Genomic DNA, 16,138 nt, shown 5'->3' on the forward strand with positions numbered 1-16,138 from the left:
TATTAAACGGAATGCCCACACAGGAGAAATCGGATATCAACTAAAGCTGGATAACTCAAAAAAGGCCTATCACACTGAGCGTGATGCACATACGTTTGTGGCAGAACAATTCACAGTATGATAACCGTACCAAAACAAGACAACTTACTTGTCATATTCGGCGTTGTCCCTGTCGCAGCGTGCATCTTTATGTTTTTGCCAGTCCTTGCCGTGTTTGCATGTAGTGAGCAGAACCACGTCCTCACCGTTATGAACATGATATAAGGCATTCCTCGTGTCTGAACCAATCCCAGTCAGGTACCGCTTTCCCTTAAATACTAGCATATACTTCCTGAAGGGGGGTATCGAATTGTACTTTAAATATCCCCGTTCCCCTCCTGTCCTGGGATGGTCCTTCGAGAAAAGGGGGATAGATACATCGAAGTTCGGTCTGAAGTTCTCCGTGCTTATGCTCGCTTTTGCCAGCATGGCCTGTCCTATATCGAACCCCAAATCTTCCGTGTAGTCCGGCCATGTGCCCGAATACAGGTTGAATACAAGATGATTCCTACCGTTGTTCCAGAAATGCAAGTTCTGAATCTTAGTTTTTAAACTGTGAACATATTGCGGCGATAGTTGGTCCCGGTCTAGAGTATCCAGACTCAAGACGAACAAACAAGCTTGCCCTGGGTCTGTTGTGTAAAATCTAGACCCCTCTATGGCCGATAAAATGTTTTGGTAACTTTCTGAGATCTTTTCACCCTTCTGCTGGGGGTAAACGTAAACTTTAAAACCGTTCTTTTCACAAAGAGAGAAATCAAAGCAGGAATCCATGCGACATCGTTTGCCTTTGTAAACACTCGAATTTATGTCTCTTTTCTGCTTCGGCGATACGTGGATGTTGTAATCCTCGGTATCCCCTTGATCCCAAGGAAGAAACGGTAGTAAAGCGTCCGAGAAGTGTGGCCAATGATGATCCGGGTGGTATCCATTGCGGCTGCGGTCGTCTCGCCGGCTTGGATTCCTGCTGGACGTTGGGACTTGAAAACCCCCAAAGACGAACAGTAGAACAAGACATGCGCCGATGGAGAGCAAAATTAAATATCGTTTTTTGGCCTGCATGTGTCCTACGGTCCGAATCGAGATGTTCGCAAATAAATCCAAGGCGCCCCGAAGTTTCGCTCTCAACACCTCCGGCAGCACCGCTCCGCCATCTTCCACCAGCCTGTAAGGAATTTGAACTCACCTCTTCCACCTTCTTCTGATTCCGTTCCCCAATCCAACGATTGATCCAGCGCATGTGGGCGACTTTAATTTTTATCTATTTCGCCTATGTTATGTATCATTCTATACTAGCCAACAATATTATGCAATGTATCGATATATTGCCCGATCCAGGTGAATAGTCAGATTCAGCGGTACTACGCTGTGTTTCTCCCACTTTCTTTCCGTTTCAAATAAGTTGAGATGCGCCTACAACATCCTTTGCTTCCGTAAAGCCGGTCGCGACCATCCAGGACAAACTACTCACTCGGTTATTGCCAAGGGGCTTAAGGTGCCTTGCCGTGCACATGCAAGACCCACACTTCTGATAAAGTCCCGAACAGTCTTCGTAACATTTTATGCAACCAGTTTGCGATCAGAGCAGTCAATTCATCTGGTTTCGCACGGGTTCTCAAGTTTAATTATTTAATGCCTCTTGCGTTAGCTGACTGTTGTGAAGTGTTGTAGTTTGTCTTCTCAAGCCGCACGAATCCCTGCATTTCTCTTATATTTGAAAAACAAACCTACCTCGACGCACATAAATGTAGATACATTCATATCTCTGTCACCGGGTTTATGTAGCCAACACAAAATCTAAAAAGATAGAATACATCGATTTTCCGGAATGTAAATTCAAAGCACGAATCCGAAAAGAAAAGTATTTGTTAACTGCAAGATTCCATTACCCGTGTGTCCAATTACCAAATGCTTAGCTTTTCCGATTGTTACACTGTAACGTTCCAATCCAGACACGACGGCAGTGACGTACGGCCCATCATCACGCACTCCGGTTTCCGATTGGTCTTCGTCACATCCTGAAAGGGCGGTGCTTCCGCTACAACCATTCACAACCTGAACCTACCTAAACGTGTTTTAAAGCAACATACCTTACACGAGTGACCCATATATTTGATTTGATATAATGTGAAGTAGAAACCGTGGTCTTTGCCTGGTTCAAGTTCTGAGAATTTGCAAGTTTCTAAAAACTATTAAGATTTAAGAAAACATCACAGCATCCATACTTTTCACTCTGAAATATAAATGTGGATTGCATTTACATTATTGGCATTTGGCAGACGCTCTTATCCAGTGTGACGTACAGTTGATTAGACGAAGCAGGAGACAGTCCTCCCCTGGAGCAATGCAGGGTTCAGGGCCTTGCTCAAGGGCCAAATGGCTGTGCAGATCTTATTGTGTGTCCCAGTCATTTACCCTAACCACTACCTTACAGGCCGCATTTAGCACTATACCGTATACCATATTGGAAAGACATTGTGCAAATAAACAAAACTATACAGAAATAAATTAAACATGTTTTGATAACTTTATCCAGTGAAGTTGACCACATTTGTCAATTGTGTGATTTTCCCTCTTTAATTTCCTCACACATTTACATATTAAGGTCCGACCAACAGTGCCTAACAACTTCCAGAAATGTTATTAGGTGTTTAAACTTAAAATTAGAACAGATATTTGCAGATATTTAACATGCAGCATTGCAGTGTAAAAAGAACACATTCAAATATTGCTTTGCTCTGCAAAATGTGCATATTTTGAAGCAAAGTGCATGATGATTCATTTGATAATGTCTCATCTAATTAGATGCAAAACAATGATTGAACAGAAATTATTTATCTTGTAAATTTTTTCTCTTCTCTTGTCTCTCCACCTTGGTTTGGATATAGCATCATTTACATTAACATTGTTAATATTGTTTGATGTCTGCAAAATGCTCAAAATGTAATCAAGCATATATGGATATATGCATTTGCATGTCTCTGAGTTGAGGGAATATGACTGCCCATTCTTTCAGGCACTGGTTTATTGGGAACTCAGGAGACTGAATTCTTAATCTCTTAGGCTTTGTGCATGCAAGGTGTATCATCTACCGGACAAACTTTCCAAAGTGTCCGAATCCTAGAACTCCACATGTTCAGCGCAGAAGCAGAATTTCCTGGTCCCGGTGGTCACTTTCTTGGCATATTATGTTTCTTAACAAGCATGTTCATTCATTCATTAAGTCAGCAGTGAAAAAGGGGTAAGATGTTGGCCTCATCCCAACCCTATAGCATAAAGGGGTTCAAAAAGACCCAGCCTCCCACTCTCCTTTGGAAAAAGTGGTATAATGAGCCAGTCTCATTGCAGATTTACAGTGAAAATTGCATATATTGCATTGCTCCAGCTCTACATTGGGAACTGTAGAAAGACCAGGACTGTACACTGCTGGTGATACATTCTCCTGGTTTCCTCCCAGTAGTCAGCCGTGCTTCTCCAGATCACACCAACCTCCACCACTGTTGTTGCAGCAAATAGATTTTCCAGAGCCAAGCACAGCATGTATCTTAATCAAATTACATCCACAGAGTGCTTTTAAAGGGACACTACAAGAAAGAAATATGTTTTTACCTCCTTCCTCTCATTTGCAGCTAAAGGAAACAATTCTGAAGAATTAAAACAAATGTGTTGGTACTGTAACACAAATGTGGATAGAGTGCACAATGCCTCAATGGATTTTTTTCTCCCACTTCTACATACGCTAAATCCCCCATCATTGGTCTTGGGACTGGTATGACACTGCTGGGTGCTTTAAAGGATCAGGGGAGGTCTAAAAGTTCTAGAAGTTACAGCAGTCTCTTCTTGTTCTCTGGCTATTATTTGTATATTCAGGCATCATGCAGCTCAAACGCTGTTCGGATGAATTAAGTGCCAATGAGTCAATAACTTAATGGGATGGGTGCCACCATCAATTATGCCCTTTGTGGTAGCCTACCTAAGGTCCATAGTGATTCAATTTCTCCTCTCCTCCTCTCCCTTCTGCTTCTCTATCACATGGTCTCTCCTAGCTGTTATCTCTTTCAGCCCTCGTTTTGGGTCCTACTATTTAATTTAAAACCATATACTGCATTTGAAAGTATTTTGAGTGCCAGATTTGGGCTGTATTATTGTTATTCCTTGTGTCCCTGTTCTAATGCCTCAACATCTTTGTCTACTGCTTAATTTCCCTACCTACAATACCTACAGTATGTTTAATTCTCCCTATTGGTCAATACCCATTTCAAACACACATCAACACACCAACCAATCACATCTGTTTATTGTCTTGCTCCAACCATTTCCCCACAGTCCTGACAAGCTTACCCCTCCCTGCAGCTGGGAGGCATCCCCATACGATGCCACTACCATGTGTGACAGCAGGGATGGTACTGACTGGGCAAGGCACTATGCAAGGCTTTTGGGACTCAAAAAGTTGAACATTTCTTTCATCTCACCAGAAGATGATGAATTCCTTCTGGCCTTCCTTGATCTTCTTGCATAAGGGACATTCCAGGTTTACTTGTCATGTGTTCATCAAATGAAATTACCCACTATTATATTGACTTGTCAAGCAAAGTTTTTTTCACAATGCTTTGACAGTGTGTAAGCACTTGTCTAGATGATGAAGAAATATCATGCCTGTTTAAAGGTTTCATGATTGCAAGGTCTGTGTCAAAGAAATATGAAAGCTCTGCAGGAGGGAAAGTAGGTTTCTGAGGCAATGGATATCATCTATATAGAATGTGAACACCCGTGCACACTATATACTGTAAGTTCTCAAAATATAGAAATTAATTTCTAATATTAATTTATTCTTCTATATAAAATATAAATTAAGTAAACTGTACATTTTAACAGGGAAATACTTTGATTGTGAATCTATATTTGTCCCACTTGGTTCCTTCAAGGTTGTTCCTCTTTGGTGTGTGATTTGGATGCTAAAAAAGAGAACCATCTGTTCAGTGCATTATTTGGCTCTGTGTCTTACACACTAGCCTACTGCTGGGCAAATCATTATGCCTGCATAACAAGGGGGCTCTTGCTAAGAAGGGTTCATGCTGCTAACCAGAAGCCCTGAAGAGAACTGGTGTAGAAAATATTGTTTGCTTGGCTTAGAATACAAATGAAATTAGTTTATTATTAGGTTAAGTAAAAAAGTAAACACTTTAAGATTGTTCCTGACTGCTGTCAGATCAACAGGCGTGAAAGCAATGTGGACATTTGTAAAACATTTAGAGCCCACAAAATGCACATAGTAAATCATCAGTGACTTGATGGAACACCCAATATTATCAGTATCATTCATCATTGTGTTTAGTCAGTGATTTATTTTTTCAAAATTGCTATGTTTTGTTTAAGAACCAAGCAGTGAACACTGTGTACAATGCCGGTTACAAAATGAATATGGACAGAAACAAAGGCACAGCATTTTACAAGTCATGTGTGTTCTGAAAAAGACAAATGGAATATTTCAGAACAGTATGCATTGCAATCAATAGATCAATCAATAAATTGCGCATTTAATGAGATGTGGGACTACGTTTCAGGTAGCAATTAGCAATAGCATCTGAGTGAAACTGGATAAGAGAGAATGCTTTATAAGTGGGGTAAAGATCCTGAAATCAGCCTCATTAATCAGCAAATGAAGGAGAATGAAAGGAGGCTTCAGAGCATCTATTAGCCTCCCACATTGGTCTTATGTTAATGCACTTTGTGTTCTTTGCCATCTAGGTTCATTGATTCCAATGGGTACCGGATGAGTGCAGCAACTCCAAATATCAGCTGAGGGCGAAGGTTTAAGAAAGCATGGGCTGTTTTTTTCTTTTTTACAACTGCTAAACCATATGGGTAAGAACATAATGTAGATAATATGCGATAACACTGAAAATTATGTGTCAGCTGCTGTGGTAGAATACTGCTTTAATTGTTTTTGTGCTGTGAATTCTCCTATCTTACTATACAAAGTCAAAAGCTGAATTATGTCTCTGTGGCTCCTTAAAATAGATGACGATAAAAACAAAAATATTATCATTAATGGTATGGTATGTCTAGAAATAGTCACTAAAATACATAATTGGTTGCAGTAACTAGTTCAGTTCTTTGTTGTTTCCTGCTACTGTTACAATTAACTGCAGTCAGATGAAATGGCCGATGTCCTTCTATCGAGAGTACTCATCACTGTTCAGGTAAGCACACAAACAATGCAAACCAAATGCAAAGACAAACAGTCCTACCTCCATCTGACTATGTAAGTAGCACAAAGAGCATTTCCTGGGCTTAAATCTACATCAAATATCTTCCTGTTAGATGGCAGATCATATTCTCTAATCCAAATCAACTTTCAGAAAAATAAATAGGGTGAATATTATCCGTGGTATGCAACAACCTAGAAGACAAAACAAAAGACAAAGGTATCCATGGTTGTGAATTACTTGTATTCTATGGGCAACTCAATTGTCAGAGAAAAGATACTGGCAATCTGAAATAGAATTGGGACTGTTTCAGCTAAATCAGATGTGTTTGATTCAGAATGGGAGGTAGATGAAAGGAATGTGAGAAGTTAGAGTTAGAATACCAGTGCCTAGCTGTGGTTATATTCATGATATACAGTACGTAGCATGGTTAGAGGTCCTGTACTGCACTGAACCAAACACCCAAAGTTATGCCTAATTGAGTGTAACTGGTTCAGATAGAGATTTCTCTGAGTTGTCTGGAAACTACCAGCTAAATGCTGCTGAAAGTCATCTGAAGCCATACTATTCTTAACTTTATATGGTATCTAAGAGAGTCTAATGCAGTCAGCAAATTTCACTGAAGGTGGGCTACTGTATGCTTTGCAATACATCCCTCATCCCACTTCCTGCTTCTAGTGTGACTGGCAGCTACTGTGCCCTATGCCATTACTGCCATGACTGGTCTCCTTGATGGAGGGGTACTCAGCAAAGCCAAAGCCCAACACTAAATGTTAAACTGTCACATAGACATACAAGTCAATATATTCAATGGCTTCATGAATAGTCATGATTTCTCTCTGACTGAAAAACACATGCATAGCACACACACACACACACACACACACACACACACACACACACACATACTCACACATACTCACATGCCACATATGTTTGGATCTCGTCAGCTCCATGTTCCATTTCTCATTAGTGCAGCTTATTCAGAGTGTGATAACACTCATGGAAATATCTGAATCTATATATCCACAAGTAATCTCATCTGTCACTGCCCCAGCTCTATGATAATATACACCAACACAAAAATAACACTCATCCTCCTGATTCAAAAACAATTTTTAGATTTACTCATACATTGCTGTGGTATAACATTCCATGTGTGATCCAGAACATGAAGATATTTACATTTACTGTATGACTTAGTGAGTATGCATATGTACAATGTATGAGATGTATACTTATTCATAAAACTACAGTAAATTTAGAAAGTTTGTGAAACAAACTGCATAAAATTGTCCAATGACTTTACATAAGATAAAATATATATCATTTTAATCTGTGTTCTAATACAGGTTGAAATGAACCTGGATAATATGTTCTATTGAGAAAGGCCCCATGATACAGCTTTGTGAAAGTTCATTATGCCCTGATGAAAATAGATTTATGACGAACTCAGTAAAAGACATGATGCATATTACACTGGAAATGGCTACAAAAATACAGATGTTGGGATTCAGTTCAAGGTCACGCAGACTGTGAATAATTGGAGAACATTCAACATCATATTCTTCCCAGGAGGGGTCATCCAAAGAACGAGACGAGAACGAGAAGACACACAATAACCCAGGAGGTCAGGAAGAACCCCAGGGTATCTGCTATGGATCTGCGATTTCTTGCATTGACTAATGTTGGGAAATATCTGAACAAGAGTGGTGTGCATGGGTTGATAGGAGGAGGAATCGCCTGAATAAACCAGGAGGTTATTGGCAGGACTGGGGTTCGATTCCCAGTCCTGCCAATGGCTGAGTTTGGCCGCCGCTCCGAGGGCGGCTCGCCGCATACAACAACAGCGCCCCCATCGCCTCAGAGTCACAGTCGCGTTGGAGACGATGCGGCTTGGAGAAGGTGTGTCGCTCTCCGGGTCGTTAGATCCATTCATTCAATAGAACTAATAGTAGGACAAAGAATATCTCAAACCAGATTTATCCAGAAATGGAAATTCTAAAGGATTCAGGCTTTCTCTGTATTAAATGAAACAAACCTGATTTAAAAAAAAGCTAAAATCAAGTTCAATGGTTACGCTGTATTTTTAGTTGAAATGAAGAATTAGATTTGCTACTTAAGTGAAAAGTCACAATGTTTTGGAATGAAAAGGTATATTTGCTGGAACATGTGTGCACCACTGCCAATGGAAATAACATCAGCAAGTACCTGAGGTTATTGTAAATGATATGTCTTTGTTGCAGGGAACTGCTATTTACAAATGGGTTTCTTATCTCTAATCACTGGTATCACACCTGCTTTTCCTTTCAGCAAGGTGTTGAAACCATTGTTTTGAATACATTCTTGAATACATATGTACTTAGCTGTATGGAATGAGAATATGTACACTATATTCAATAATTATCTCTGGACAGCACACATCTGTTCTACAAAGTACAAATACATTATATAATGTAATCTCAGATAAACTAAATTACAAACAGGGGTCAGTTGGCTTTGGCTTGTGTTCACATCTAATGTGATTGGTTAATAAAATTGTCAGTCATTGGTGGGTGGATCTAATGGATGTAGAAAATCCATTCATAAGAAACCCCCAGCATATAGAGCGGGTAGTTTTCGTTGTTTTCCCAAAGGTTTTGTAAACACGGAAACAGTTGGACTGAAAAATCCACTTCTGGGCCTGTGGTGATGAGCAGAGGGGGTGAACAGAAAATGTTGCTGAATACATTTACTTTGTCAAAACCTTCAAGTGAATGGTATAGACTGGTTTGTTGAAAAGCTATCGGTCACCACATACTATATAACAATCTGTACCTTTTTATACCTGAAGTTCAGTTTCTTTTGTGCTAAAAATATCTCAAGGCCAAGGTGGTTCAACAATATTGTCTCTCTTTCACCTGTATGATGCATGCAAAAATAAGAATGTGAAGTTAATTATTATACTGTATATGAAGTCTGATACAGCTTGTCCTAGATTAACATAAAAAAGAAAATGGTGTGATTTTCCTCAAGGGATTAGGAATAAAAAAAGAGTAGAAAAATTCAGGATCTATGGGAAAGATTAGAACATTTCTTACTGTAAGTTTGTGTGACAATCAGTGTCCAGAGGTCACAGTTTGACCAAATCTGAATGGTCATAAAAATGACAAAAGTAAATATCAGATACGTGACAATTGCATCAAATTGTTTTATGTAACCTTTAGGATTATGTTTATTACATTATGGGAGTGGAACGTATGACTGACATTTGAGTGCTGGTGTCATAACATTGTGCGAATCTCCTTTAAAATAGGATTGCACTGCATTAAGAATTTATTACTTAGTCTTATGTCACTGACATCAAAGTTTGGATGGCAAAAAATCTTTTATTAATCACCAAAAAGCAAACACAGAAATGCTAATTACTAGTCCCAATAAATACCTATCCAAACTTTCCAATCTAGCCCTAAAATAGATGGCTGTACAGTTATACATAAAAACCTAGACAAAAAACTTGGGGTAAAACAGTGGAGTAACACTGAATCTGATCTCTCCCTGGGTATCCATATTAGCAATAATTCCAACTGTTCTATCATTTGTGCCACATTTCAAAAGATAGTTAAAAAATGGGTTCATGCATTTGTCACATTCCAGGTAAATATAACTATCAACTACTGTAATGCACTGCTGTCAGCTGAAATACTACACTGAATAATCTACAACTCATCTCTACAACTCATCCACAGTCTACAAATCTCAGCTAGAGTCCTAACAGGACCCAGAAGGTCAGAACCCATTGCTCCCATGCTTGCATCCCTGAATTGGCTCCCAATAAAATATTGTATTGGTATTAAAGTCCTCTTACTGGCCTATAAGGCATTATATGGGTTAGCCCTGTCGTGTTTGACTGACTTACTCAAGCCTTATATTTAAGCCTGTGCACTACGCTCCAGCGATGCTGGTCTGTCTGACAATTCCTAGCATTTCCACTTGGGGATAGTTCTTCTCTTACAGAGCTCCCGCTTTACTGCAATATCTTCCTGCAAAAGTTAGGGAACCAGAAATAGTCACTGTTTTTAATATTTAATACTTATATCTTTTAATACGCCTTGCAATTTATTTTCACTTGTTTTTAATTTTATGTGTGTGCTCATGCTCATTTACTGATTTTTCCAACACTTAATGCCTTTTTAATACCTTTTTATAGTCTTCGTGTTTCTAGCTTTTTTGTGTCTGCCTCATTTATTCTTAATTTAACCCCTTGATTTGTAAAGTGTGTTGACCATGTTGTTAAATGCAATTTAAAATGAAGCAAATATAAACTTATAAGAAGCCTGTGAACAGAGTAAACTCCCTGGCATGTGATAGCAGCTGTGCCTTTTTGAACTGCAGGGGAAATCTGCACTGCTTTCATTTCTGTGAAGATATAGACTGGTTCCTCAATACATCTCAGTATTATATTACACTGTAACACAAGTTTATGTTTCTCATAAAATCATTGCTATAACTTCTTGCACCTCTTCTTCCTCATGTTAGAGGTTAGAGAGGAAATTGCATTCTGATTAACTATAGCGAAAATCAGTAGAGTGCACACATCTACAACAGCCATAAAATCAAATAATTTCCTCATTGACCTTTGGTAAACATCTCTCCAGATTTAATAAAAGTCTGTGTTATCATATTCACAATCAAGACACCGACGCACACAAAGGGTAACCTCCTTTCCACATAACTGAAAAACAAGCAAACAACAAACACCACTGTGTGGGAGAGCTGTTTAGTAATGAATACAATGACAGAGCAGTTTTGCATGTCTTTAACCACTCCTTACACCTGACTTCACCATAAAAAAACATCCCTGCCCACTGGTGCCATGACTGTGGGGTTTTACAGATCACACTGCTTTCTGAAGGGAGGGAATTTCAGGATAACGGAAAATGTGTGCAGACACTACAGATTCCATACATTCGCTATAAAACATTTGAAACTTAGAAGCAGACAGACCCAGTTCAAGCAACACAGCAGAGCACCAGAGCAGCAGAGTTCCCTTAACTGCAGGTAAAAAATAAAAATAATATGTGCCTTTTTTCTTGTGTAACAGTGTGTGTGTGTATTTTAGGTACTCCTTAGCAAACCTGTAACCTGGCTATCTTGTGTTTGTGGCTTACTGGTGGTTTGCCTCAAGCAGTATAGCTTCTGTAATTCTGTTTTGGAAGTCTTCTGGGGACATTAGTCACTGACACATCCACGTCTCTCCTGAAGAGGGACTTAGACAAGTGTTTGGGGGTATTTCTTCATTTTTGTGTGAATTCTTCAACTGTGGGGGTCTTCCTCGACCTACCAGGCCTTTTGCAATTACTGAGCTCACCAGTGCTTTCTTCTTAATGATGTTCCAGGCAGTTGATTCTAGCCTATGGTTTGGTGAATGTTTCTGACTTTTTTTTTTATTTCTCAACCTCATACTGGCTTCCTTGAATTTCATTATCACAACTCACAAAACACACCAACAAGACTCCAAAGGCAAACAAAAGCATAGAATCAAGACTAAATACTGAAAGCTCTTTTATACCTGCACTATGGAAGCAATTTAACACAACTGACTAATCATAAACAGCTGTTTGTTCCAAACATTATGTTGCCCTGAAATGGAGGGGACTATGTATAAAAAGAGCTGTAATTTCTACATGGTGAACCAAAATGTATAAAAAATAATAAAAGATAATAAGATAATAATCCATACTTTAAGCACACTGAATGTGCACTGTATAATTACAAATGTAAAATTGCAGACAAATCAAGAAAATGTTTCCCCGCAAAAAACATTATGGAGCTCCCTGTATTTCTCCTTATGAACACCACTCCAGCTTACTCAGAGTCACTAAGAGATGCAAAATGTAAATTGATCTCGTAAAATAAGAAACAAAATTGCAACCATGAAATAAGAAACCATGACACACCCTGTTGAATCAATGGAAAAATACTTCAGCACAGTGCGATATGGATGTGCACTGCTAAGCTACATGTTGAAGGATGCATTATTAATTGACCAACATAAACATTCCAAAAGATCTTAAACAAGAAAGCATAAGAATGAAGACGTAGCCAGTTGTCAACAGAAGCCAACCCAGTCAGCAGTTTACCACTGGTGGACTGAAAGCAAAGTATTCCTTTTATTTTTAAAATTTTCCACCACCTGTTCTTTTCATATTAAAAAAAAACAAAAAAAAAACATCAAAGAAAACTTTCAGGTGTGGTTGTCTCCGAGGTATTTACAAACGCAGTGACTGCTAAATGCATTTTATGCTGTAATCAAAGAACAACATCAGGTATGAAGCTGCTGAGAATTCTGGACCCAGGAAAGGAAAATATATCAAAATACTTTGCTTGCATTACACGTTATTAAGTACTCACAATATAACATATCTCTGTCAAGGTATATGATAATGTATGCGGTGTTAGATGTACGCAGTGTGACTTACAAAGGTTCACATGGCCCACCTTTGTCACAGAACCCAAGGTGATATTACAATGTATTTTTAGAGGTACGTGTTCCTCTTTCTCTGCTTCTGACGCACAATTTCCCATTTTCAGAACTTCAGAGTCACAGTTAACTTCCAGATATTCAAAGTCAATTGTGGAAGGGTATTTGATAACATGTTCAAAATAGCATTGAGCAATTATCTCAGTTTTCTAACCCCAATCAAAACTTATTCAATTATGAGAAAAAAGTTACATTGGATGAATCACAAAACACAACTTTGTTCTAACAGTTTATTTATAGTACCATTACAGTATTGATATGATCGTGGTTATTCACAGATTTGCAGTAGCAGTATTGACGAACAGGCACCCTTTAAAGGCATGGACAAAAAGGTTTGTGCAGACTGAAGAGGAGCTGATGTGCATGCCCATGTCAAAGAAAACATTAGAAACTCACAGAGAACATGCAATCTGGTCCCTCTCAGTAAAATGTACATTTTCAGTTTGGGCCTTGGTTCATACTGACAAGTCTGTAATCACAATTCCTGGGACAATTTTTACATGAAAATAGATAAATGAATAAACAAACTTGAAAACCCACAAGCTGACCAAAACGACAGCTTTTATCTGCTATGTCAGCTGTGTATGTGCCTTTGTAACTTTACACCTTAATCCTTAATCCCACTACCTTTTTCCCTTTCAATCATACTTTACATTATAGTGATATAATTTTATATGTACTTACAAAGTAAATACAGTAGTGTTACACAACATGTATAGTATTAAATCCCTCCCATATAAAGTATTTACTTTTGTATGTTAATAACACTGGCATAGCAGGCTTACATAGATTTGTACTTAAGTAAGTACATGCTGTAAGCGAGACCCTTTTTTCTCACCTTCCTCTCTGTTCTCTGGCAAAGCTTTGATAACTACATCTAAAATAGTGAGGAAGAAACAAGGCAAAGTTGTGTGTGTGAAACAATAAAAATCCATGACCACTTGGGTGCAGGTTATTCCACTCTGGTTTTTATGGGATTCCATCTGTTTTAAAAGAAAATATAATTTGGATTGGCTAAGAGCAATGTGAAGACTTTTTATTTTACTTTGCTGAACACTAAAGCAAAATAATAGTAACCCAAACTTCTAAAGGTTAATAAAACATTCTAAAAGCATCTGCACTCACATATATGATACACAAAACATAAATTTATTAGGATTGTCTGAAAATGACTTTTTGCTTTTTTATGTGTGCTATGTAACCTCTTTTCAAAATTTTTTATCGTAGCATTTTGATGTCATCATCACTGACTGACTCACTGTAGGCCGTTTTGGTCGGTCGGAGCTAAACATTCTGTACTGCCCATTCCAAGCAAACTCATTTATCAATTCAGCTAGCTACTGTAGGTTCTACAACTATGACATACTGCAGGTAGCCGTCCCTCATCTCACATTAACATTCAACCACAAGTTAGCTCACTACCTAAATTACCCAGCTAGATGGACAGCTACAAAGCAAACTATTGGTCTCCTACACCTTGACTGGGTCATAAATATAACATATTTACTGCTATAATAGATTGCTGCTCTTAAACTCATTTTGCCCATTGTAAGGCAACCCAAGACACAGTGAGAATATAGCTAACATTACGATAGCAAATAAATAAATTCTATGCTTGTAGCTATTTATTTAAAAAGAAACTTGCCTTTGGCAATATATAAAATGTCCTTTTGAGATTCTAACTTTTAGATTCTAAAGTTATGGTAACAATGCATGAATTTAATCATGGTGACATAAATATCTATTCCCCAAGTTAATTCCTTTTCATACTGTTTTCTGGAAGATTCTACAATATAGTGTGAGGCATAATGAACCACATAACAGATGGAGCTACCATGTACTACCAGGTACTGCCTTGTAAAATCCAATCAAAAGATTTCGCGATTCACTGCAAAACACTAAATTCAGTGCAGGTCAGATAATCACATTACTGTGACTGCCTGATGTAGCTACAGTGAGAGAACAAATAAAGTTTTTTTTTTTTCACCCATTTATTTCCTTTTAATTTTTTCTCACAGATCTTCCAGAGAAAACACCTGGCCACACATGATACCATGATGTCAGGTGGGAAAGCTACTCTCAGTTTCAGACCACACATGATACCATGATGTCAGGTGGGAAAGCTACTGTCAGTTTCAGGTTGAGGTTGTTTAAGACATCGGGTCCGAGTCACAGTGAACTTTTCTTAAAGATTGTACACACACAACAAACTCACGTTCAAGGAAGAAAAATAAATCCTATTAAAAAAACCAAAAGCAAAGGATTTTAAAATGCACTTCATTAAATACATTAAAATATGAAGAAAAAAACATCAAAGTGCAAAATGCATTATCTACTTGATTTCAATTTGAAACATCCTTTGTTGCAGACTGGTCAGAAGAGAAATAAAAAATAAAGGCAAATCTACCTGATATGTGACCGGCTTTTCACCTGTTCATCTGAACATTGCTGATTAGTGATACTTGGCTATTCATAAACAGTAATAGGTTACGAGACATTAAATGTGCTACTTTCAAAGAGTTAACAGTGTACAAGCACACGCTATTTTAAAAAATATTGTGTTTGTGGCTGCTGTAGTCATCTTTGTCCTTTTTTCTGGAGTCATTTGATGTTAATTTTGTCTTCTGTTGTGTGTGTGAGTGTGTGGGTGGGTGTGTGTGCATGTGTCTGTGAGTGGGTGTGTGTGTTTATGTGTGCATGTGCACGTGTCTGTGTGTGTGTGTGTGTGTGTGTGTGTGTGTGTGTTTGTCCGTGTGTGAATGCGTGCAGCTGGAGAATGGGTATGTGGGGATTAGGGGGTGTCAGCATATTCCTGGATTACTTCTGGGTGGAGAGACACAGACATGGAGGCTGATTATTTCCTTGAACTTTCAGGCCTATGGTGAACCCTCCATGGATCCTGTAGCACAGGAGAAGAGTATAAAAGGGAAGGATAGAGGAGTATAGGAGGAAAGGAGATAAGGAGAGAGAAGTAGGAAAAGAAGGACAAATGTTTAGTATACAGCAGGCATCAATTGACATTAAGATGTAAAATGCATAAATTAAAAAGGGGTAAGTCCAATGAACAGAAAGCTGGAAAGACAAAGGTAGCCTCTGACATTCCATAGAAGTTGATTGTCTTTCAAAGCTGAAAATACTGTTTTTTCCCCTTCAAAATAAATAATACCACACAATGCTCTTGTGGTATGCAACAATGATGTCTCTTTCTTTAGTCTAATTCATTCCATCTGGAACTTCCTATTTGGACATTTCAACCATGTGACAGAATGTAGAGAACTCTCCATCTCGCAGATCTAATCTGATTAAAGGTCAACTTCAAATTCTGAGCAGAGTCATGACATCATAACACACATTTTATCAGTCTGAC

The 16,138-nt window shown here is 38.4% G+C and overlaps 2 protein-coding genes across 7 annotated transcripts in view; both read right to left on the reverse strand.

Moving 5' to 3' along the window:
• LOC133130918 (exostosin-1b-like) overlaps positions 1-1,939 on the reverse strand; it is a 70,796-nt gene extending 68,857 nt beyond the window's left edge. For all 3 annotated transcript variants that reach the window (XR_009708975.1, XR_009708977.1, XM_061245920.1), the window contains exon 1: positions 149-1,939. Coding sequence is in view for 1 of the 3 variants with exons in the window: in XM_061245920.1 (XP_061101904.1) it covers positions 149-1,101 (953 nt within the window). In the remaining 2 variants the exon portion in view is untranslated. The remainder of the gene's footprint in view (positions 1-148) is intronic.
• Positions 1,940-12,987: 11,048 nt separating this feature from the next.
• Positions 12,988-16,138, reverse strand: part of samd12 (sterile alpha motif domain containing 12) — a 55,629-nt gene continuing 52,478 nt past the window's right edge. For all 4 annotated transcript variants that reach the window (XM_061245601.1, XM_061245593.1, XM_061245581.1 and 1 more), the window contains one exon: positions 12,988-15,670. In XM_061245601.1, the coding sequence (XP_061101585.1) occupies positions 15,648-15,670 (23 nt within the window). In that variant the 3' untranslated portion in view covers positions 12,988-15,647. The remainder of the gene's footprint in view (positions 15,671-16,138) is intronic.

Source organism: Conger conger, chromosome 1, assembly GCF_963514075.1.
Source record: "Conger conger chromosome 1, fConCon1.1, whole genome shotgun sequence".
Taxonomy (NCBI): domain Eukaryota; kingdom Metazoa; phylum Chordata; class Actinopteri; order Anguilliformes; family Congridae; genus Conger; species Conger conger.